This window comes from Pogoniulus pusillus, chromosome 30 (assembly GCF_015220805.1).
Source record: "Pogoniulus pusillus isolate bPogPus1 chromosome 30, bPogPus1.pri, whole genome shotgun sequence".
Classification (NCBI taxonomy): Eukaryota; Metazoa; Chordata; class Aves; order Piciformes; family Lybiidae; genus Pogoniulus; species Pogoniulus pusillus.
The window spans coordinates 9525526-9548717 of record NC_087293.1 but is presented as its reverse complement, the minus strand read 5'-3'; the positions used below and the strand labels follow the sequence as shown (position 1 = coordinate 9548717).

At 47.8% G+C, this 23192-nt stretch overlaps 1 protein-coding gene across 9 annotated transcripts in view; it reads right to left on the bottom strand.

The window, feature by feature from the left end:
• The window catches only part of PITPNM2 (phosphatidylinositol transfer protein membrane associated 2), a 148988-nt gene that overhangs the window by 4695 nt on the left and 121101 nt on the right, over positions 1-23192 (bottom strand). For 4 of the 9 annotated variants that reach the window (XM_064168976.1, XM_064168974.1, XM_064168975.1 and 1 more), the window contains 12 exons: positions 19270-19445; positions 18374-18544; positions 15598-15747; positions 10234-10398; positions 8202-8405; positions 6234-6382; positions 3866-3982; positions 3019-3135; positions 2536-2684; positions 1715-1864; positions 1453-1636; positions 91-219 (listed from right to left, as the gene is read on the bottom strand). In XM_064168976.1, the coding sequence (XP_064025046.1) occupies positions 91-219; positions 1453-1636; positions 1715-1864; positions 2536-2684; positions 3019-3135; positions 3866-3982; positions 6234-6382; positions 8202-8405; positions 10234-10398; positions 15598-15747; positions 18374-18544; positions 19270-19445 (1861 nt within the window). The remainder of the gene's footprint in view (positions 1-90; positions 220-1452; positions 1637-1714; positions 1865-2535; positions 2685-3018; positions 3136-3865; positions 3983-6233; positions 6383-8201; positions 8406-10233; positions 10399-15597; positions 15748-18373; positions 18545-19269; positions 19446-23192) is intronic. The other 5 variants (XM_064168978.1, XM_064168979.1, XM_064168980.1 and 2 more) reach the window with 5 other exon arrangements.

The window sequence follows — 23192 nt, the reverse complement described above, 5'->3', positions numbered from 1 at the left end:
CAGTGATCAGTCAAGATGACCAAATTCCCATCACCCTCCCACAGGAGGCTCTTGGCAGCACTTGCAGGGCTCAGAGAAGTTGGCTCCTACCTGACACTGGCTCTGCAGCTTTTTGGTGGGCCGGCCAACAATGTAGATATGTGTGGGTGGGAGGCTGATGGAACTGTACACAGAGATGTCCTTTGTAGATCCATATGCTGCATGGATCCTCATGTGGAGCTGCAGGGAGAGAAAGCAACACAGGTCAGAACACATGAGCACTCTGTGCTGCTCAACAGGCAGGGCTGTTCTACATAGAGTCCGCGGGAATGTGGGGTCAGTAACTTCACCAAGTCCCCAGACGGACAAGGCACTGCTGTGCAAATAGTTGATTAACAGGGCTGGGGCTGCTGACAGGCCAGGAAAAGAGCAGGATCAGTGAGGCAAAGATCTCCACTTGCTGATCCACAGCCCTGCCTTGAGGTCTGCAGGGGGCAGGGATGCTGCACACTTCACTGCTGACTTGTCATGGGGGAGAGAAGCAGTTTGCAACTCCCCCATGCAGTGAAGGTTAGTGGGGAGCATTCCCCTCCACCACGCAATGCTGTTGTTTAACTCTGCCAGACAGAGGGAGGAGGTACAGGCAGCAAACACGCTGTTTTTCAGGGATTCAGCTGCCTCCACTCGGAGCACAGAGCAGCTCCAGGCCAATCCTTTCCTTAGTGGGCCAAAGCATGGGCTGGTAAGGAAGGTGTGGGCACTAGTGCTACTGGACTGGCTGGCTTTGCCCCTGGAGCTGTAGGCAGGCCAGGGAGGTGGAAAAGAAATCTCTATCTCTGGTAGTATTTTTTTCCTTCTGAAGAGCAAGGAAGAGCAGGCAGCAAGACTGGGCCAGCTTCTCCCACCACTGAGGCCAAAAAGGAGTTGACAAGGGGCTTTCCTGGTTACTCAAGACAAGGCACAAGCGCCTGGGACACTGGCAGTTCCTTCACTTGCCAGAGAAAACCTTGGAGCTTTTCTACTGGGATGAGGGTGTTAAGCTCCCTGTGGGGTCAAACGCTTGGAAAGATGTTCTGTGGAGTCTCCCATCAAGGCTACATGGTGCAAGGCCATTTCTGCAGCAGCTCCATGCCCTCTCAGACCTGCTGGTTACCCTACAGGCAGCTGCAAAGCCACCAAATGGGAGAAAAAAATGTCTGCATGGAGAAGGGGAGGCACTGGTACCTCTGTTCCATTAGGTATTTGGTAAAGGAAGGACCAGTGATGAAATGGAGCAGTGCAGAGCAGAGATGATACAATTCAACAGCATAGACACTTTTGTGGAGCAGTAAAAGGATAAAAGCAAAGTGAAGAGATTAATCTTCTACTGCAGGTCACATTGCTGCCAAGAACTGGTGCTGATGGGGGTGACTGGAAGAGGAGCAATCTCAGCCTGTGCTACGATCAGGTTTCAGCAGACTCAAGCAGGCTTACGTCTGTGATGAGGGACTTGAGGAAGTTGGCCTTGTGCCGCAGTGGGTCGTGGACCAGCCCATCGCAGAAGGAGACAATCCCATGGGGGAAGTTGTGCTGTGCTAACCACGCCACCACCCTCTGCTTCTGCATGTCGGGGCGGCCCGTGACATAGATAATGAGGTAGCCAAGGTCTTGCCAGTGCCTGGAAGGGAAGGCACAAATCAGTGGACTGCAGACCTAGGGCAAACCCAAGCCATCTGGTCCAGCTGCTGCTGCTGACCTTACAACGTCGACTGCTCCGGCGCGGACTTTGGGGTCGCTGCCCATGATGGACACGCTGGCTGCGAAGGAGCCGTCGATGCTGAACACCACAAACTCTGTCCCCTTGGGCAGGACTGTGATGTAGCTGTCTGCGTAGGTGTGGTCACCCCTGAAAGGAATGCAGACACTTAGAGGTTCCTTCAGGAGGTATCACCGACTCCTCCTCGGTGCACCGCAAGTCCAAAGCAACACCCAAATCTGACCCAAAGGCTCCACCCAGAGATGCCACCCCCAGTCCCAATAAGGACAGGCACTGCATGAATGCCACTGTAAGAGGGGGGATGGAAGCAGAATCACAGAATCATAAAATGGTAGGGGTGGTATTCTGGAGCACTGGCCTCACAAAATCACACCCATAAATCCATCACTGCATTCACCACTGGGAAGATTGTCCTACTCTCTACCTTCTAGAGCTCAATGTCAGCAACTGGAGCTGAAGTGGACTCCCTGAGCTGTGAATTATCATGAATACAAAGTTCTCTCCCTCAAGGAACAGTCTGTGGTCTCTAAAGGTGTAGTTGTGCAGCTGACCAGGAGGACCATGCATCTGTAGTGCAGAGGGCCTGCCCCTGCACAGGGAGCTCCAGGACCATGCTGTTGCTGATGCAGGATGGTGATTCCTCTTACAGCTTTCACTACAAATGGCTTTGTTCTTGTTGCTGGCAAGCCAGGCTCTACCCAAGAAACAAAGCTGCCCTGCAAGGAGGGACTATATTCTACAGTCATCAAACTCCTCTTGTTCTTTTGCAAGGTAAGCTCCAGCAACCCAAGGGACCTCACCTGACCACCATCTTGACAGGGTACACGCCAATGCCCAGGCGCCGGTTCTCGGGGATGACATAAGAGATCCTGCCACTGCTGTTGCTGATCTCTGTGTCAAAGTAAACCCACTCCCCTGAGGGAGGCTGGGTCATAATGTGAATGTCCACCTGGGAAGACAACAAGGCTGGATCAAACACAGCATTAAAGACACAAGTGAGCGTCTGTGAACAGGGCAAGCATGAGGATCTTCCACCCAAGCCCCTTTGGGTGGCAACTGAGAAGCACCCAACTGTCAGCACACTGGGATGAGACCACAGCGGTGAACATCCGCATGCTGGATGCTGTTCCTGCTAGGAGGCACCACACAAGTCTGAGCAAGAGAACCTGGTCAGGATGCAAAGGCAGCAAACCCCATCAAGGACCAAGAAAGCACTGACTAGCACCACCTCTGTACCCCACTTTTCACCCCCTGGTGCACAACCCCCAGGGCAGACACGGTACCTTTTCTCCTGTGAGTGTGACCATATCTAATGGACCATACATAAACCTTCCAGTTAAGGTCTGGGGCCCATCTTCATTAGCAATGGTGTCATTTATCCTGTGGTTGGCTGTGACATTCTGCACAAGTCAAGAGCAAAAGGAGAAAAAAATAGAGAGAAAAGAAGTTGGCAGTGATGGACAGGCTCACAGGGAAATGCCAAATCTAACTGGACAGACTGGGGGGTGGGCTTCTCTCTGCCACCCTCCCCACTCCACTCCACCCACGGCTTTCAGCTTTAGAAAAGAATTTGACCTGAGGCAGAGGTAGGAGTCTCTGCTCTGCACCCAGCGTAGGTGGCTGAGGAGCCCATTACCGCGGTGGTTTGTATGTGCAGTTCTGATCCTGTCTATTAACTCTCACACTCTGGATTTCAGAAGCAGTGCAGACAGCTGCCAGGGAAATCTGCTGACATTGTTTCAGCTCTAGAAGAAAACTGCTCTCTTGCAGGAACTAGAGATGTTCACTGGGAGTGAAGGACATTTACAGAGCAGAGAATTTGCATTATTTGGACCTGGAAAGATGCAGGAAGCATTGGCTGTGGGCCAGGGAAACAGACACCAGTCAATGCTCCCTGGCATTTCCATAGACTCAAGGCCAAGAGGAAATCTTGCTGGTACAGATCTTTTGGGCTGCTCTTTCACATCTACATGGGTAGGATATAACCACTGATGCTATACCAGCAGTGCAGTGTGCTCTCTGGAGCACAGCCATGCCCACTGTCTGTGCCATTCTTGCAGCCTAAATCTAAACCTCTCTACATGCCAACACTCCCTCCTGCCCTGCTGGCAGCCCCAAAACCACCCTCACCCGCAGCTTCACATGCGTCCTCTTGCGGAGCCACTTCTCACGAGGCTTAGAAGGTGTGAAGACAGACACCTCCTTCCCATCCAGCTCCAAAACACTCGAGTTCTCGTGTCTCATCACCTGCAGGAGGACAGATGCCATGCAGATGTCAGCTCTCCTCCTGTCCATGCTGTTCTGCTCCTGAGCCAGTCATAAGCAAGGGCAGTACCTGGACAGAGGTGGTTTGAGTTTGCCTCCTGGGCATTTAGCTTGTTGGCTTATAGGTTTTATGGGCTGCTCCCTTAACTGCAAGGACAAGTGGTATCTCCTGAACTAGCAAAGCCTGTGGCCAGCACTGACTTAACCCTAGCTGTGACCAGGTTATTTAGATTGTCAGGAGGTAAAAAAAACTGACTCAGACACAGCAGAACAAGCTCTGCACTTAGATATCTGCACTGCCTCCACTCCAAGCCTCCATCACATGGTCTGTGAGGGGACCAAAGGCGAGGGTACATCTCAAAGACTGCTCTAAGACTGGGAGGTGACCCTGCACAGAGGACTCTAAAATCAGCAGTAGTCCTTAGGGACCTCTTCTACCAAAAACTGGTAGAAGAAGGTTCTTCCATGTGGGCATTTTGACAAGGTCTGGGATACATTTTGTGAGGTCAGCAGGTCTCCAGCTAGCCTAGGCTGTTGTGCTCTGACACAGGCCAGTTCGCTTTGCAGAGCTGAAGCTGTTTTTCTTCTAGGAAAGTGGAAAAAGGACCCCAGGGAGGATGAGCTTGCTGGAGAGGGTGTTCATGGAAATTCAAGGCAACCAAAATAACAAGTTTTACTGACAATTATTTAAATCAGGAATCTATTTTGAGTACTGTTTGGGCTTGTTTTAACAAGATTCAATCTTTGGAGGCTAGAACTATTCAACAGCTTACTTTTGCATTTTGTCCAGAGATGACTCTCAAAGGCGATTAGAAACAAGTCCTTATTAGGGGAAAAAAAGTGGCATGGTGCTTGGGAAGGACAGCAGGAAGCAAAGGGATGAGAAAAACCCTGGTCTGAAGCCACTGAGGAAGGGAATAGGGGTGTCAGTCTACCCAGGCAGCCACCAGCAGGCTCTGAATGGATGGAGAGGTACCTCAGGCTTCAAGATATGAAGCACCATGCTGTGCTACAGACCCAGGCTTGGGCTGAATCCTAAGTAATTGGTTATTTCTTGAGTAAAGCATTTTGTGTACAGGGCTGTCGTGACTGTTCCCACTCATGCACAATTACAGGTCTCCCCACTGAGCCCCACTAGGCTGAGTTCGATGCGGGGCTGGGGTTTCACAGCGGCTGATCCAGCAAGGTGTGTGCAAGCACACAGATGTCTCACTGGGCTAGATACAGCCCTGGAAGAAAGGGTCTCACTGGATTATTGCTACCACTCAGCTGCCACCAGCACTGACATCTCTGTTGTTTATAGCTCCCATGCTATTTGGAAGATAGCACTGAAAGAAAGTTTGCCAACAGAACCATAAATAATTGAGCGCTGCAGTCGAGGAGGCTGAAACAGCTGAGCTAACACAAAGCAAACCCAAGCACTGAAGAGGGCAACACAATCCACAGAGTTACTTTTAGGTTTGGGCTTTTTGGGCTCCAGTTCCACACTCTAAGTATCGTTCCTTGGGGTGTTGATACTTTGTAAGGCAAATAACTCCCCCTCATCCCTAAGGAACTGAAGGGAAAATATTTCTTTTAGGAAAAACACATTTTAAACAGTAAATTTACATTTCAGGCCAAATGTAGGTTGATAAAATCTGAGGTGCCAGATTCCAGACAGCAGCAGTCTCCAGCAGGAGAACTGCTTCGTGCTGCAGGAATGAGGGTAGATGATGGTCTGAGTCCCCAGAGGAGACCACAATAACTTAGAAGGCCAAAATGAAGACCTTAACTCTGTCTTTCAACTCAACTTAAATTCATACAAAACTCATCTTTGCTTTTATTGTATTTGGTGCAATTTTTATTTGTTCATCAAGGAGCTTCCTTTAACTTTCAGAGATCCAAACATTCACACACACAGAGGACAGCTCTCTTCAAGAAACAACTGCCACCAACTTTTGCAATTGTGATTTGATAGGAAACAGCCCTGGGCTCACCCCACGGCCCACCTAAAACCTGCTCCAATGACAAAACCCAGACTCAAACTTAGCAGGTGTGACAGCACAGGTCTGTAGCTCTGCTAACAACACAGGGGAGGAACAAAAGGATGGGGAAGAAAACAGACCTGCAGCAGCAAAGGGCATTTTTTCATCTCTATGTGTCAACAAGAGTTGTGGAAGGTACAGTGAGACAAACAAAGAGCTCAAAATAGTTTTCAGCCTAATGGAGATCAAGAGAAGGACAACAACTGTACCTGTCTCAGGAGGAAGGAGACAACATCTGTGGACTCCCAGTAGCTTGCATGGAAGAGGTGTGGCAAAGCAACCGTTGGGAAAGCTGTTAGGGCATCGGGACAGTAGAGAGCGTAGTCAATCCTTTTGGTTCCCCACCATTTGGCAGCAACTGGAAGCAAAAGACTTGTTCAGACAAAGGGGGTTCACATTCACGTGCAGTCTCCGTCACAAGCGGTACTTCAAGGCTCGAGATCTTCGCTCCAGGTACACCAGGAGGTTGCTCTCTGGCTGGTCGCACTGCTAAGAGGGAACGGCTGACCCAGGGCTCAGTGTTTGCTCAAACCAAGGGAGGAACACAGAGGGACACCAGCACTTGAGCTCTCCTTTATTTAAGCAAACATTAAGGCACTAGAGGACAGGTATTAATTGGCTTAGTCCAGACCCTGTGAATTGGGTCCATGGCTCATGTGCAATGAGCCAGGGATTCCACATGCCAAAACAGGAGAGAAAAAGGCAGAAACATATTTCCCTGAGCTGTGGGCAGAAGGGTGTGTGTGTTCTGCCCACCACATCTCCAGCCCTGCTTCCATCTCCTTTAGCTTTCACCAAGGAACAGCATCCAGATATTTGCCACACTGATGAGGATTTGAATATTAGGAGGCTATATGAGATGCTGAAAGGCACCTCAAGGCAGGGTGTATGGCACAAGCTGCTGGGATTGGCATACCCAACAAGTCCTTGTTGCCTGCCTGGGCTACCACACTGCACACAACCAAGACATCCAGCTCAGCCTCCCCCAGAGCACAGCCTCTGCAGTGACCCACAAGAAAAGTATCTGGGAGTGCCAGGACTTCAATGCATGGGGGACTGAAAAAATACACCAGGGTTTGGAGTGGGCAAGGTTACAGACAACACAGAGGAGCTTCTCTCCTGGGGAGCCAACAACCCACACACAAGTGTCCAACAGCCACCATTCATCCAAGGGACATCACTACACTTCAACACGGCCCTGACCTCTACCCACACACACATCCTTTCTGACTCCCCATCAATGAGCACGTCTCAGCCCACAGCCTCAGATCCCAAAGGCGTGAGCTGTTTCCCCAGCAGTGAGGAGTCCTCAAGCGCCTCAAGTGTGCTCCCTTCTGGAAAAGCAGCCATGGAAAGAGAAGATGGATCAGATCAAGAGAGCAGCAAGAGGAGCTGTATTTGCATGCAGGCTGCAAGCTGGGGCCTTGACAAGGGCTTTCTCAAGCTTGTCTTTCCTCTGTGACAGTGTTTCCTTTTTATGGATTTCCAGGAAAGCTGCCAGGTATAAGTATGATCCACCAGGCCCCTCTGGTGAAGGGAAACCTAGCTGCTGATGAGCACAGAAGCTTAACCTAGAAGAAAATAAATGGACACACCACTTCATTCCAGAGGCCTGCACAAAGCTCCCACCACAGCAATGTGCAGAAGGGCATGATACCAGCACACTGCCACGGTCTAGCCCTGGCTGTGCTGAGTGCCCAGGCCACCCTCATCCTAATGGCTCTTGCTTTTCTGACAAGCAGAAGGGGAGGAGGAGGGTGTTGATGGATCAGTGTGGCTTTTCCAGAGCTCACAGGCACCTCCTCGCAGCCACTTCTGACTCCCTGTCTTCCAAATTGGCAGCTCCTGGTCGTGTCCCAACTTCTAATTTCTCATGCAAGTCCCCAGCTTGGGTAATTTCAGATTCTTTGTAGAAAGTAGGCAGGTTTCACTCTTCCATGCTCAAAAGGCAGTGGTGGAGGCAGAAGCACTGTCCTCACAGCTCTGCCCAGAAGAACTCCTGCTCTTGCCAAGTTGTTAGCCGTGTTACGCTCCATCTTCAGAGCAAAGTGACAGAAACGCTTGTTAAAATGCGATCAGAAGCGGTAAGTGCCTCAGTGAAATGCACAGGTCTGTTGTGAGTGCTGCGACTATCGAATGAGAGAGGAGGTCAGCTCGAGTGGATCTCTCCAGAATACCTGTCTTGATGTCCAGGTCGGGTATCTGAAGAGCACAGTCTGCAGCCTGACTCCAGGACCCTTTGAGCCTTCTTCCCATCGAAGGGATTTCATGTTTATGCTGCCTACGTCTCTTGGATGAGGTTTGGGTAGGGGATTTGTGAGGGAGGGCAAGTTGGGACAGAAGGCTAAACCCTCTACAGTGATTAAGATGGTGTTTGGTTTCTAAAAGGAAAAAAAAATACAGGTAAAAAGGCAGAATTCACACCTTATCATGGCACACGGGTGCCACAGGCAGCACCTGTGTCACCCTCCAGAAATCCACAGTGCAAGGGAAGCCGCAGCCTGGGGAGGGCTCCTGGGAGGCAGCCATGGTTTTGTGGTGCCCCTTCAGAATTCCTCGGGCTCTTCCTGCAGGATAAGCACGGATCCAGTCCAACCCCCAACAGTGCTTCGTGTTACCACCATGCTAACAAGGGCGAGTGCAAGAGCTGCAAAGCCAGAGCCAGGGTTCAGAGGATGTCAGCACCCAGGAGATGAAGGAAGGGGCTGTGACAGCCCTTGGAGTAGGCTGCACACGGGGTCAGCCCATGCTGGGGCTGGACTCTTCCTCTCCAATCTCAGAAATAGGTTTCGATGGCCATGAAGTGTGTGGAGGAATAAATTACACAAACCAGAAGCTTAATTATCAGGTAGAGTGCAGAGAAAGCAGAGAGAGGCAAGCGTGGCATGGGCCTGATCCTGCTGTTGGCTCACAGAGGCAGGATCCCTCCGTCACATGGCCCTAGTGTAAACACCTCACAATGAGCAACCACCATCCCCTGCTTCCCCTCCTGGCTGGTCGAGCTGTGCAGCTCTCCATGGGTGTGAAAGCAGCACAAAACAAACACCTGCTTCCCCAGGATCCCTATTCCCAAGCAGACTAATACTTAGCAAGTGCCTGGCAAGATGTCTTACCAGGACACGGAGAAGAACTCACCCAGGGAGCAAGGCGTCAACCACAGGTAGTTTGTCTCTGCTGTAGAGTGCTGCCTTAAGCAGGGCAAGAAGTTACAGCAGCCCCTGAGCAGCACCCACAGACCTTCAGCCACTAACTGCTGCCTTGGGGAGCATTATTAACCTCATCAATTAATTACTGAGACGTTCATAGCCCTGTAGTCTAACGTGCCAGGAATGGATTATCTCTAAATTTTGCCACCTACTGTGACAAGAGTTTGGGTTGAAGGTTTTTGTGCTATGAGGTTTTTCTTGCTGTTGCTGCTGGTTTGGGTTTTATTTTAAGAAATGTCTTACTTTTCAGCCTTTTTTTTTTTTTTGGTCTAAGTCATCAGAGATCCATCCCTCAGGACTCTTAAAATCTCACACCTCAGCTGAAACAAATGAGGGGCTGAAGTGTTAACACAGGCTGTTGTCCTCCGGTGTATTAGTTGGGAAGTTATACAGGTCTTAGGAAAAATAAATAATTAAAAATCCTTTTTATTCCTCATTTGGCTCTGGGATATGGGTGAGTGGCTGACTCTGAGCTGCCCTGCGGGCTACAGAAGAGATGGATTTTTAATGCAATATATAACCCAAATCTCTTCCTCCCTTTCAGCATTACAGAGGGGCTTACTCATGCCTAGTTTTGTGGACCACATTTAAGTGATCTGCATCGAGCCACATCCTGCATTATCACCCTGGCAGTGCGGATCCTTACCAGTTCTGCACGACTTATCAGCACAAACATGCCTCTGGATTAACCCTCACCGTGCAGAGCAGCCACTGCTGCTCAGTTACCAATTATCAGTACATTCTGGGGAAGAACTGATCAGCAGCAGCACCCTCCAACGTGTGTAACCAAATACATCACCTGTTTCTCCAGGGAATGTGATAACAAGTGACACTGACTATGGCAAAACCAGGTGAAGATGGAGTAATTCTAACTTTTTGTCACGAGTGGAAAGTACAACCCCAGACAGACAGACAGACAAGCTGCGTGGCTCTGGCCCGGTGTGTGGCGCTGCGAGAGCGGTGCGGCAGCGAGAGGTAGTCTCGGAGGGGGTGAAACACTTACTGTTGGCTATGTTGGAAGCAGTGTAACTGTCTGCCATTCCTGAGACCTGGCTGGCAATGCTGATCTCACTGGCTCTCCGGAAGCCCCTGAACTGAGGGGCTGAAATGGGGGTGGACAGGGACGAGTTTTCCATGAAGACGGCACCATGAGACTGAACAACATCTGCTACAAAGTTGAAACAGGGAAATCAAAATATTAGACCAACAGACAGAGGCTGGGCAAGATGAACTCGAGGGGAGGAGGAAGGAGGCAAACAAGGTTGGCAGATGCAAAAACCTTTCAGAACTGATTGGAATCAATAAAAAAGAAAGAAACATATTTCATCAGAGCTCTGGCTTGAAAAGAAAGCAAACACCACAGCAGGCAAAGAGACATGTGGCTGAAGGAGCAGTCTTCGATTGAGAGAAGCAAAATAAGTAGCTCAAAAAGCAAATCCAAAACCCCAAAGGAAAATCCAGGCAGACTTATTCAAGCAGCACTAACAGAAGCATGTGTCATACATACAGATGTGAATACACACAACTTCACATATTCACATCTAGACAAAATCACCAAGGTAGGGAGAGCAACAACAAAAAAACTCCTTAGATGGGGGTTGTTTGTTTTCTTGAAACACTTAAAACACCTCCAAGATAGAAGCTTGAATGCACAAAAGAAAAAAAAAAAAACCACCAAGAAAACATGTTCATGCCTGGCAAGGACTACATTTGAGCTCGTGTTTATTGCCCATGGATACAGCCAACATTCGTTAAACGAAAGGAGGGAGTCTGGTGCTGTGCACTTACATCTCCAATCGGTGTTGGCTGGCCGGGGAGTGCTCAGTCTCTGTGAAAACAGAGCTTGCTTTGTACAAGGTGCAAGTCTGGGTTTTTAGATCCTAACCTGAGGTTTACCAAGTGTAGCCTAACCTTTTAGTACACAAATACAGAAAAGGAGGGTTTAAAGTCATGCTCGCAGGGACCTTATGCATGTGGTGGAGGGAAAAGGACCTAGAAGGTGCAGGGACGGCAAACACAGAGATGTTAAAGGCAGGACACAATCTGTGCAGGTCTGTTTTATCCTTACAACAGTGCACCCCTCTGTGGAAGCCACAAGGCTGAATTGTCTCCGGGCCATGCCAAGATCCTGCACTGCAGGGGGTTTATGATGCCAATTCCAAGTCCTTCATAGCAGGCAGCACCAGTATGACAGTAACATGCAAAAGCAAAGCTACTTATTATTGCCTTAACATTGCCCATCTCTGCTGTACCTGAGGAGCAGCATCTCAGCTTTATTCCCAGGTATCAGACAGGGCACTGCTTTGTGCCCAGCCAGGTGGCAGATGCCACAGGGAATGTATCTTGCTCCCACACACCCACATCCTCCACCTATTTTAGCCCATTTTAGATATCCTTGGATTTAATCCCAGTATGGGGCTGACACGGGGAGCTGTTTTGGCAGCTGGGTTATTTTAATAGTGATCTTTTTTAGCTTGGGGCTACTGATTTGCTTCCTCCCATCTCTGTCTGCACCAGCAGTGTCTGTGCCCACACAAATCCCACTGCAGTGAAGGGAAAGGGAATGTCTGAAGCAGAAAACGTGTAGCTGAGTGTCACAAAAGAATTCTGTTCTCTGCAGGGAAAATCAGGCCACAAGCTGCTCTGTGTAAAAGCTTTGTGGACTGCAAGATCTAAGCCTTAGCGGGAGCCTGACCTGATGATGAGCTGCACACACTGCCCACATTGTGCCTGAAAGGCCATTATCAGCATCACTTTCTGAGCACTTTCCTCCTCACCTTGCCTTGAGTTGCTGGCTGTCAAGGCTGCCACCAGCATCTGCAACCCAGCCAGCTCCAGCAGGTCAGAACAGCTTTCTTACTGCAGAAAGCACCATCACGAGAGAGGACAATTCAAGTGGAGGCTGTACTCAGACAACATGAGCCAAGCCAGGAGCTGCGTTTGCTCCACAAAGGTCTCAAGGGTAAAAGGTGCAATTTCTGCATGACCTGAGACAACCCTTTCATCACTTTCCCAGTTACCCCTTCTCCTCTCTTCCCCTGAGTTGGTCAGATTCAAGGAGAGGTTTGGTTTGGTCTGTGTTAAGAAAATACCAGGTTCAGGTTTTGCTAACACTTGCCAGTAAAGCCTGAGCATCCTTCTGTTAAACGCGCCACGAATGGCTTGAATTAGAGAGCAGCTGGAAACATGCTGAAGAGTGCCACAGCAATGCCACGGGGGAGACAAGTTGGGCCAAATGAGGTGCTGCCTGTGTCAGCCATGGCTCTGGCTCCATTAACATATCTGCCCTTAGCTCTGCCTGAATTTTATCTCCTTTTTGGAGAACCCAGAAAGTGGAAAGTGAATAAACAGTGGTATCTGGGACTTGCTTGGTTTAGCCACTTTCACTTTCCTGGGCCCAGATGGGGATTTTTAAAACAAATGACTCAATCTCAAGAGACCTTCCAACACCATCCTAGTTAGTATCACCAGAGGGGCAATTTTCACTACTATAATAGCCCTAAACTGTTTCAGAATTACTGAACAACAGTTTAGTATTGCCAAAGTTGGTGGCAGGAGCCTGCTCTGCAGGGGCCAAAGTGCTGACTGGCAGCAGCACTGCTGAACTCTGGCCCATTCCAGTTGCTCCCTTTTCATAAAATTATAGAATGTTTTGGGCTGGAAAGGACCTTAAAATTTGTCTAAGTTCAACCTCCCTGCAATGAGCAGAGACCTCTGCAACTAGATCAGGTGGCTCAGAGCCTCTCGCCTAACCTAATCTTCAATGTTTCCAGTGGTGGGGAATCTACCACCCCTCTGGGCAACCTGCGCCAGTGCCTCAAGAACATCACTGTGAAAAATGTCTACCTTATCTCTAGTCTAAATCTCCCTCTTTTCATTTCAAACCATCACCTCTTGTCCTGTTGAAACAGGCCCTGCTACAAAAAAAACCCTGTCCCCATTACAGGCCCTTTTAAGCACTCAAAGGCTTAAGATCTCCCCAGTGCCTTCAAAAACCCCATGCTTCTCCCAGACTACACACCATTTGCCCCCAAAAAAGGTCATCTTCTAAGAAAAACAAGGGCCAGGAAAAGGCAGGGCAGGAAGTGTGGACAGAAACCTCATTTTATGCATCACTGTTCCTTTAGTCAAACTTCCTCAAGCCCAAAGCAGCAACAGCAACTTCCAGATGAAGCCCCAGGACCCTACGTGCACAAACCCTCTGCCTTAACAAGTAAGTTCCTCAGCACTGTGTGTTCTTTGCACCAAATCCTGTGTGCAGTGTCGCTCTTGCAATCTTCAAATCACAGGAGTTTCCCTGGGAAGTGTGGTGGTCGGGGTGGGATCTCACAGATGGTGCCACAGATTGACCCCAGCACCTGCAGCCACTCCTGCTCCTAACAGGAACAGTCCAAAGTCCTCGACATTGCAGAGGTGGCATCCCCAGCCACATCTTGGGTCCTGACAACTGTGGGGAGGTTTTCTGGGCAAGCACTTTGTGCAGAGGGTGAAGTCAGATGGCTGGACCAGGCCCAGCAGTAGCAAGACTTTCATCAAGATTAGCTGTTCTGCATGTCACTAAAGCTGTCCTCCCATTGACTGCACTGGCTGAAGTGCACTTTGTAATCTGAAGGCAGAATTTATCTGAACAAGGAAGCTTCAGGAAAAGGAGATCTGGCCTGAGTGGTGCCCTGAGCACCTTCTCTACCAGCAAAGGATCTGCAGCTGCACAAACTGCAGCGTGTGCACGTTGAGCCAGTACAATAACTGAGATTCAACTCAAGAGAGATGACATAAGAAGCAAAATCACTTTCTTTCTGCCTACCTATGGATCTTTAATACTCATTTTAGTGCTGTGACATTTCATTTATGGACTCATTTGTCAATGTTCTTACTAATTGTTTCCACTAAGTGAACAGCACTGGGCCACCACCTTAATGTACTGCTGGCACTGCATTCAGTCCTTGGGGTATCTGTGGCAGCTTTCAATATGTGCTATTTGCAGGCTGAGCTGTGGCACCAAAGCAGAAAATACTGAAAGCAATAAAAAATGTCTCAAGTTCAATAAAAATGAAAAAAACAAAGGAGAAAAAAAAAAGGAAAGCTGCCAGCTGCTCAGCACAGGCCAGACCCTGCTTGTGCTAGAGTAACTGGCCAGCGCTGGGCACTCTGCAGTTGCTACCCTGAGATCAAGAGCAACACAGACTTATTTTGCCCTTAAGATTTTATGATTCTGGACATTTCCTGCAGTCCTGTGGCTGAACAGTGATTCAGCACTTGGTATGATCAAGCCAAGCACTGCTTGGCCACACTGTGCTCTTGATGCACAAGGTAAAGAGCAGAGAAGCTTCTAAAAGCTCAGACCCGACAGAAGGAAATGTCAGATGACAGCTAAATAGCATTTCATTAGTGATCTCCAAAGTGACTAATTAATAGTGCCAGATCCTTCCTCTCTGCTTTGTTACAGAACATCACAGTACAGGCAACATGGCAACTGCATACCTGAAAATCATCTACATCTTCAAAAGACAAAGGCAGAGCCTGTCTGCAATAGTCAGTACTGTTGCCATCCTGTATGACCACATAACACACTGGATGGCTCACAAACAGCAAGAGTCAGCTTGTAAAAGACAACCAGGCAGCAGAACCAAGCTCTCAATGCTCAACACTGAAAAAAGGGGGTGAGAAGGGGCAAGTAAGACACACGAGGAAGAAAAAAACTCAAAGTCAAGTCGCACTAAAATCGCAGGCGTAGCACCAGCCACAACCAGAATAAATGAGGCCATGCAGCATTTAGGATGGAAAATAAGGCAAAACCAAATGCATCAAAATTTGCTTTTAAGGCAGAATTGAGAAAATAATTGTCAAAAGCCAACACATATAGCCACCGTGGGGTCTGAAAGCCTCAGTCACTGTACTCAGCAGAGCCATGAGGGCTGTCCAGGCACAAAATACTCAAGTGGACAGAATCTGGTCTGACACAGATACCAGTTAGGCTTCTGGCCGTGGTGCAGTGTGGGTGACTGCTGGGGGCTGCACGCTGCAGACAATCCACCCTTTCCCTGGGGATCCCGCAGGGCCACCCGCGGACTCTGTCTTTCTGTGCCAAAGCTTCCTTCCAGCAGCACAGCCACCACAGATGGACAACAGTGAGTATGTGGCAGCAGTCTTCCCTTCTAGCATCAACACCAGAATGGGACCAAGTTTGTAATCTCAGCATGGTTATTTTCCATGGTGGGTCTCCTGGACCCGTCCCAAGTGGTTATTTCATGTGGCACACATTGAGATACAGGATGAGGATTTCAACTCCAGGAGGCAACAGTATGATCTCAAAAAAGCACCCCAAGTACCCAACACCACAGACAATACAAAAGTGTAGATTACACACACTCAGCAAAACCAGCACTTTTATTGGAAACATCTTGCCAATTCAGTACAGGAACGGGGATACTTGTTTCCATGAAGCTGTCCTGGTGCTGGAGAGCACCCAGAGGGTTACTTTCCATGAGGAGGATGGGATTGTTCTGGATTGTCTCAACTAGAAGCAGATGGGGAAAAAAACAAAACAGAAGGACAAAGAACAACAGACACGCGTCCACAAAGTGTTAACATACAAACAGTTACAACTGAGCACTTCAACTATGAGTCTTCAATGAAAAGACAACCTCCAAATAGAGTAAAAGGAACAAAACATGGGTGGCTTTCCAGATAGACCCACATCAAAGAGATTAACTGGTAGGAGAGGAGAGCACAATGACGGCATTTCAACAACAAGAGGGAGTCCTCTTAACCAATGAGCCAAATCCATAAATGCCCAGCAAATCCATAGAAATCTTTTTACTATGAGGGGAAAAAAGTATGCTCTAAGGGGAGATTTACTTGACTCAGACTCAGCCTACACAGCGCAAAGCAAGGATGTGAATCTGATTTCACTCTGCAGATCAGTTGTAATGAAACAGGGACCCAAGAGTTAGTACAAATGGGAACATGAAAAACAAAACAAAACAAAAAACAAAGGTCTAAGAAACTTTCTGAATCATGTACTTTAAAAAAAAGCCATCTATCTGTACAAGGAAATAGGTGTGAGCAGTATTACAGGTCTTGTACATAACTAATTAGAACTGAGCACCTGAATTTTTGTGTGGCAATCAAATCACATAGCTTAATTAGAGCAGCAGTTAACTTTTCTGGAGAGTCCTACAGTGAACACTAACCAATAGAGGCTTTGCAAGTCATGGTTAGAGCAGTCCTGTGTAAATCATCACTCTGAAATGGTGTCTCTAATGCAAAGGAAGAGTCTGCTACTTTATGATAAGGAAATGAAGAGGCTTTGTCTTATGTGAGAATTTAAAACTGCTTTTTTGTCAGTTCTACGCTTCGAGGCAGAGCAGCATCTCTTAAAATAACTGGGCTCAAACCTGGAGAGGGTTTCAAAATCACTCTGCCCTTCTCATAGCTGAGCTGATTGCTGTTTAACTCCTCTCCATCACATAGCAAGCCTCTCTCTAAACACAGCCAACTCAAAGGTCTAGGGAGGCACAGCAAACTAGTATGATCCCTGCTGCTGTACAGAATGACAACCAGAATGCAGGTTGCTCAGTGTCAATGAGCTTCTACCTCTGGTTTCAGCAAGCGCAGGGCAATCTGGAATGTGTTTAAGAGGAAGAAGGTAAAATATTTGGGATTTAATCTTCTTTGTGGTTTTTTTTAAGAAGCCACTTGGAGCTGCTACCCAGAATACGCCCAAAAAGCAAATTGCTTTTCAAGTTGCTACAGGCTCCCTGAGCTGGTACAAATGTAATTGTGGGTGGATGCATTTTAAAAAAGTGTTGCAGCAAGATCTTTGCTATATTTGACAAGTGAGTGGGGCCTGCTCAAAGTATTTGATTCATTTTATTAAACATGGTCTCTGGTTTATGCCCATTTATCAAATCAGACCTCTAGATTCCAGTAATATCAAGACAATCTTTAAAGACACCTTTATAGGAGACTGCTGCTTTGGATTTTCAATTTAAAAATGATGTAGAGTTTCATCAGAATTATTCAGCTCTAGATAAATATTTCTCTTCATTTAGTCCTGTATGATTCACATATTAAACAAGTGGAAAACTACTACAGCTCTGGGGGAAAAAAAAAGCCAGCTAAACCCCAATTTTAGCTGGTGGCTTTGCTGTTCTACTCTGGTTTGCCAGCATGATGTCTTGTGTGTTCTTAAGTCTAGTTTTGTAGCAGTGACAGTTGGTTGCAATTCTGGCTTCAAGTAGCCATTGACTAACACCCTCCAGCAAGGGGGAAATTACAGTGCAATTGTTCTTCCTGCACCAAAGCCTTGACCCTACGAGGCAACCAAAACTTTAGGAGAAGCAGAAAGGTGAAATTTAGTTCTGCACAGTGGTGACCTTCCCTGAGAGCTCCTTGCAATGAGAGTCTGCAACAGACCATGAGAGTTGATGCACAGAAGTGAGGTGAAGATGGTGGGAAATATATAATTTCTCTTACTGTATCAACTGCAAAAGCATTGATGTAATGGGAGCAGAGGCAGGGCACGGGCAGGACACAGCCCAGTAACACAAAAGGGCATCATGCACACAGCCATTTTAGACTCTCTACAACTACAAGTGGAGTAAAGCAAGTGAAGAGGTCACTGACAGCAGAGGAACTCTAGGAATCCTAGGAAGACAAAGTGTCTCATTGACAAGAGGGCAAGGACTAGGCACTGTCACCAGCTCACCAATCTGCAGTATCCTGGCCCATGAGAAAGCACAGGAAGCAACCAGGTAAATCATCTCATTATCTCATCTTGACTCTGCTCCTTCCAGTCCTCTCTGGCCCTCCAAACATCAAAGTCCTAAACTCTGTCAAGTTAATCATGTTTCATTCAGTTCCTATCACAAACACCAGCTTAGGTGCAAAACAGAGACCTTCACAGAGGGGTCATCACAACATGACTCTCAGCAGCTGATATCTTTGTGTGACAAATGAAGGGCATGTGGGTCACAAGGCACTAATTTAGTTAGTAGAAAACTACTTCCCTAGTAAATTGAGAATAAGCTTAGCTTTATAGGGCAAATTCTCTGTCTTGTCATTCCCAATTGCTTTGAAAACTGGATGTAAAATGTAGATATAACCCTTTAGACAGCCATTATGGACCAAAAGTGACTTACCCAGCACAGCAGAATTGCCGTCACCCAGTGGGAACCTCTGGTAACGGGGAATATTAAAGGGGGGCAACAGGTAGAACTTCCTCTCCAAAAGAGGTTCAAGGCGTGATGCAGATGGGTCTGCAGGGTGGAACAGGTTATAGACCTGCTGACAAGCTGGTCTGAGCTGAAAGACTAAAAAGATGAAGGAAAAAAACAAACAAACAACAAAACAAACCTCAAATATCAAAAGATTATTTCTTAGAATATTGTAAAAAAAGACAACTCTTGGGTTAAAAAGAAAGTGCTGAGGCATTATCATCTCCACTTTAGTCAAACAAAACAACTCACCACACTATTTATAGACCCCCAGAACTGCTCAGTATTCTTAATGTTTGGAAGTACATTGCAAATAAATTGTATCATCAGCACTGGCTAGGGCACAGAGTGATCCTTATGGTGTGATAAATATTACATAAAAATGTTTGGGTTTCACCAGTTTGTCTCATCAAATTATTGTATTTGTAGCAAGAGCTGGTGACATCATCCACTAAGCAAGCTCAGCAGTTTATATAGAATCATAGAATCAACCAGGTTGGAAGGGACCTCCAAGATCATCCAGTCCAACCCAGCACTCAGCCCTATCCAATCAACTAGACCACGACACTAAGTGCCTCATCCAGCCTTGTCTTGAACACCTCCAGGGATGGCAACTCCACCACCTCCCTGGGCAGCCCATTCCAATGCCAATCACTCTCTCTGCCAACAACTTCCTCCTAACATCCAGCCTAGACCTCCTCCAGCACAACTTGAGACTGTGTCCCCTTCTTCTGTTGCTAGCTGGAAGGGACCTCTGAAAGTCATCTAGTCCAAACCCCTCCTTGCAAGTCAGCAGGGCCATCCTCAACACCAGGACTTACTGTCAAGAGCTGGAATGACAGTTTTTCGCAGTGCCAGAACCAGACCCAAGGGAGAACCAAAGAGGAAGAAGTCAGTGATTTCAAATTCAAACTTTCCAATATTTCCTCCATCCAACATGGTCGAGCTGCTAGATCGTCTGGATCCGGGGTCGTTTCTCAGAACACTAGAATGTAAACTGGGACAAGAACAGAAAACAGAGTCAAAATGTTATTCATAATTCTTAAATATTCACAATTGCTTCATAACTGAAGGCCAGATTAGTGACTGCCAGTGAATAAAACACCTCTTCAGTGAAGGAACTGTGCCAATCAACCCACCACGCCTCAGTGCTGCAGTTTTACTACCCAGTAAAATATCCCCCAAGACAATCACCACAACACATTGGCATAGTTAGATCGAAGAAAGCTAAGCTTCAAGTGGGTTCATTTACACACTCCTATCCCTCAAAACGTTTTTTCTTTGAGGAATCAAAATCTTGGTTACTGCCATTAAGACAGTCATTTGCAAGATAAAACAACCAGCAAGCCAAACTGACTAGAGTAGCAGGCAAAGAGCAGGTTTACAGTGCTTCGCTCCAGGACACGTTACTGCTATGCTTTCTGGCTGTCAGCATTTGAGCTCCCTCCATCACCTTGTTCTCAAACGCTACAGAAAGCTGTGCTTACCCATTTCTTCTTCATGGTAGTAGTTGGATAAATGTTACAGGATTGAAAAGGAAAAAAGAAAATGGGAAGGGAAAGAGAAAAAGAATGATCAACATCTGCAGGAGGGTTTCTGACACCTTTGTGCACCAAGTTTGCACTGTAACTTCCATGCAAGTGTATGGCATTCACTGGGAATGGGAACTGGGGGTAATTAACTCCAGGGCCATGGGGCACATTCTATTTATCATGCACCCAGGACTCTCCCACTTCTGTCCATGAGGTCACATCTGTTGAGTTATTACCAAACTACCTTTCAACCTCAAACAGCTCCAGGTTACTGCACTTAAAAGGAATAATGATCTAAACCACATCTGGCTTTCCCCTCCTCCTTCAGGTGTCAAATCTTTGCAAAATCCAACCTGTGTGCAGCACAGCCTGGGCCATACACAGGTTTAGCACAGAGATTTAAATTCACATATCCCACTGAGGAAGAAGCAGCAGGAATTCTTAGATGAAAATCCTAGGAGTCCATTCTCATGTTAGGATGACATGCAGATCTCAGCAGTCCAGATCTGGGATTAGACAGGGATATGACAGATGTGTAACACTAATAACCTGGTTCACACCAGGGCTTCAGAGGTTCTTCTGTTACTACCCAAAAGCAATAAGCTGCAATTTCATTTGCCTTCCAGGTTCTACAGACTCAGATGGCAGCCCTGGAGTGAGGAACGATGCAAATGCAACATTTTGTGCCAGCTCTGTGGCCCTGAGTCAAAATCCCAGGTGGTCATCAGCACTTGCAGTGTGTCCACGTGCAATAGCACTTGCTCATCAAGGCCACTTCTGAAGGCAGCGTGTGACTGCCTGGCTGGGCAGCGACTTCCCAGCCCCGCTGTGCTCACAGAAATAGGGCTGCTCACTCCCCACCATCTGTAGCACCGGAGCAGTCGCTCGCACATGCTCCTCCTCTGGGACAGCTGTTCAGAAACTGAGCAGCTGCAAACACTCAGATCATAGAATCATAGAATGTACTGGGTTGAAAGAGACCAGCCTCCCTCCAGTAAGCACTGACATCCTCAACTAGGCCCCCTCCTCAGATGTGTTCAAGGTCAGGCTGGACAAGGCCTTGGCCAACTTGCTCTAGTGGAAGGTGTCCCTGCTCACGGCCAGGTTGTTGGAACTAGATGCCCTTTAAGGTTCCTTCCAACCCAAACCATTCTATGATACCATAAACAAGGTTGTTCAGAGCACCATCAAGCCTGACCTTGAAGTCTCCAAGGATGGGGCCTCCACCACCTCCCTGGGCAACTTGTTCCAGTGTTCCCCCACTCTCACAGTAAAGAACTTCTTCCTACCATCCAGTGTGTGACTAGACATGAAGGTATTTGAGAAGAAAAGCAGACTTCACACAGACACTGTGCAACACATCATCCCAGAGACAGCATCTCTGCTGAATGCCACTCCCAAAGGATGCTATAAATCCCTTCTCCTGCCGCAGTCATGTATCCTCTCAAGGTGCACGCACACGCACAGCACTCTTCTCCCAGTCACCGGCTGCGGGGAAACGACAACCTTACTTATGCCAGACACACGGATCAGGGGAAGTCAAAACAGTGATGTCAAAAACCAGAGGAACAGGAGGTTACAGCAGTGACAGCTGAAAGGAGCACGCTCCCGTTTCTGCGAAGGAGCCTCCCCGGGATCGCAGGCTGCCGAGGCGCTGCGCCGAAGCACGTTCAGGAACAAGCACCCTGCGCAGGAGCTGCAATGATTTCAGCTGACAAGGCTGCGACGCGCTCAAGCTTGCTGCGTGTGAGGAATGCAAAGGTACTCAGAACATGCTCACTTTTGCTGAAGAGGGGCGACAGCTACGTGATTCAAAGAAAGGCTCAGAAAGAAAGACTGTCCTGACGGCAGAGGGGCTATGACAGGATGGGTGCAAGCAGGTTTGGGTGTGTTCCCCCCGTCTTCCTACAGCATCTCTTGGTGGTGAATGGAAGCCAACGACAGCACTCATACCACTAAGCCATCTGAACAGCTTCTCTCCTTTTACTGTGAATTTGATAGTCTTTTTAGCAATCAAAAGAAATGAGAGCCAAGGGGAACTCAGAATCTGTCATGCTCCAAGCAACCTACAGTGCCCTGTTCTCCCTTTAAAAAGCAGCAGATGTACTGTGTGCATTAATTAAACAAGAGCTTATGGATTTCAGAAGGAAATCAACTCATTTACAATAATACAAGTACAGCACAGCCAGAAATAATGTAGTTGTGCAGAAGGACTGAATTTAAAAATAAATGTGTGATTGTAATCTCCAGATGCTGCTCTGGCTTGCTGGGCATTATCCCAGGGAAGCGGGTAGTTCTGATGCATGAATAAAAATGAGTGTCTTTGGCACAAGCTGAAACCTGCAATCAGTATGGACAGGAGAGCCCCCGTATGCCAGGCTGCCCGTCTGCTGAGCCCATTAGGAAAACTTGGCTCTGTTCTGCCAATCTCCTGCATGAGGCTACGTCACATCATGGCTTGGTTTTCACATGGGAAGATCATTACTTCGTGACAGAGGCCGAAGGAGCATTCTGCTGATGACTGCTTAGTAATGAGAGCTGTAAGCACAAGGTCCCCAGCTGGCAGTGACACCCTGCAGTTATGCAGGAGGGGAAGAGGTGATTCATTGCACCCCAGCCTACCTGCACCGGGGAATAGAGCAGGAGAGGTGTAGAGAGTTGGTATGGCAGCTTCAGCCTGCCCTTTTCCCTGAGGGAATACTGCTCTTGAGAGCTGTGGGAAGAGACTCATTTTTGACCCAAGGTCTAAAAGTAGACTTAAAAAGGTATAAAACTCGAAAAGAAGATGCACCAATTCATCAGTGCACTGAACACCAACAGCCCTTGCCAGGAACTCCCAAGTGCTTCGTGTTGAGAGCAGGAACAATCGGTTGCCGATGGAACAGGAAGGGCCAGGACAAAGCTATCTGAAATGACAAACTGCACAATCCATTATCCACAGCAGGCCCAGTGCTTATTCTAAACCTGATGTAAAACTACATCAAGATGCCAGTCTGCTTTCTTTAGCTGAGCCCATGCCCCTGAGGTCAATAACAAGGAGGAGAAAGAGCACATTTTTGCATGACTCATATTTTCTCCTGCGATACAGGAGGCTGTTTTGATAAGGTAAGAACAAGAGACTGATTGCCTTTTATTAACCTGCTGGAAATAGCTGAGCAGCTTATTGTGTTTTTTGTAAGTGTGCTTCTGGATATAGGAGCTCTGTGCACCAA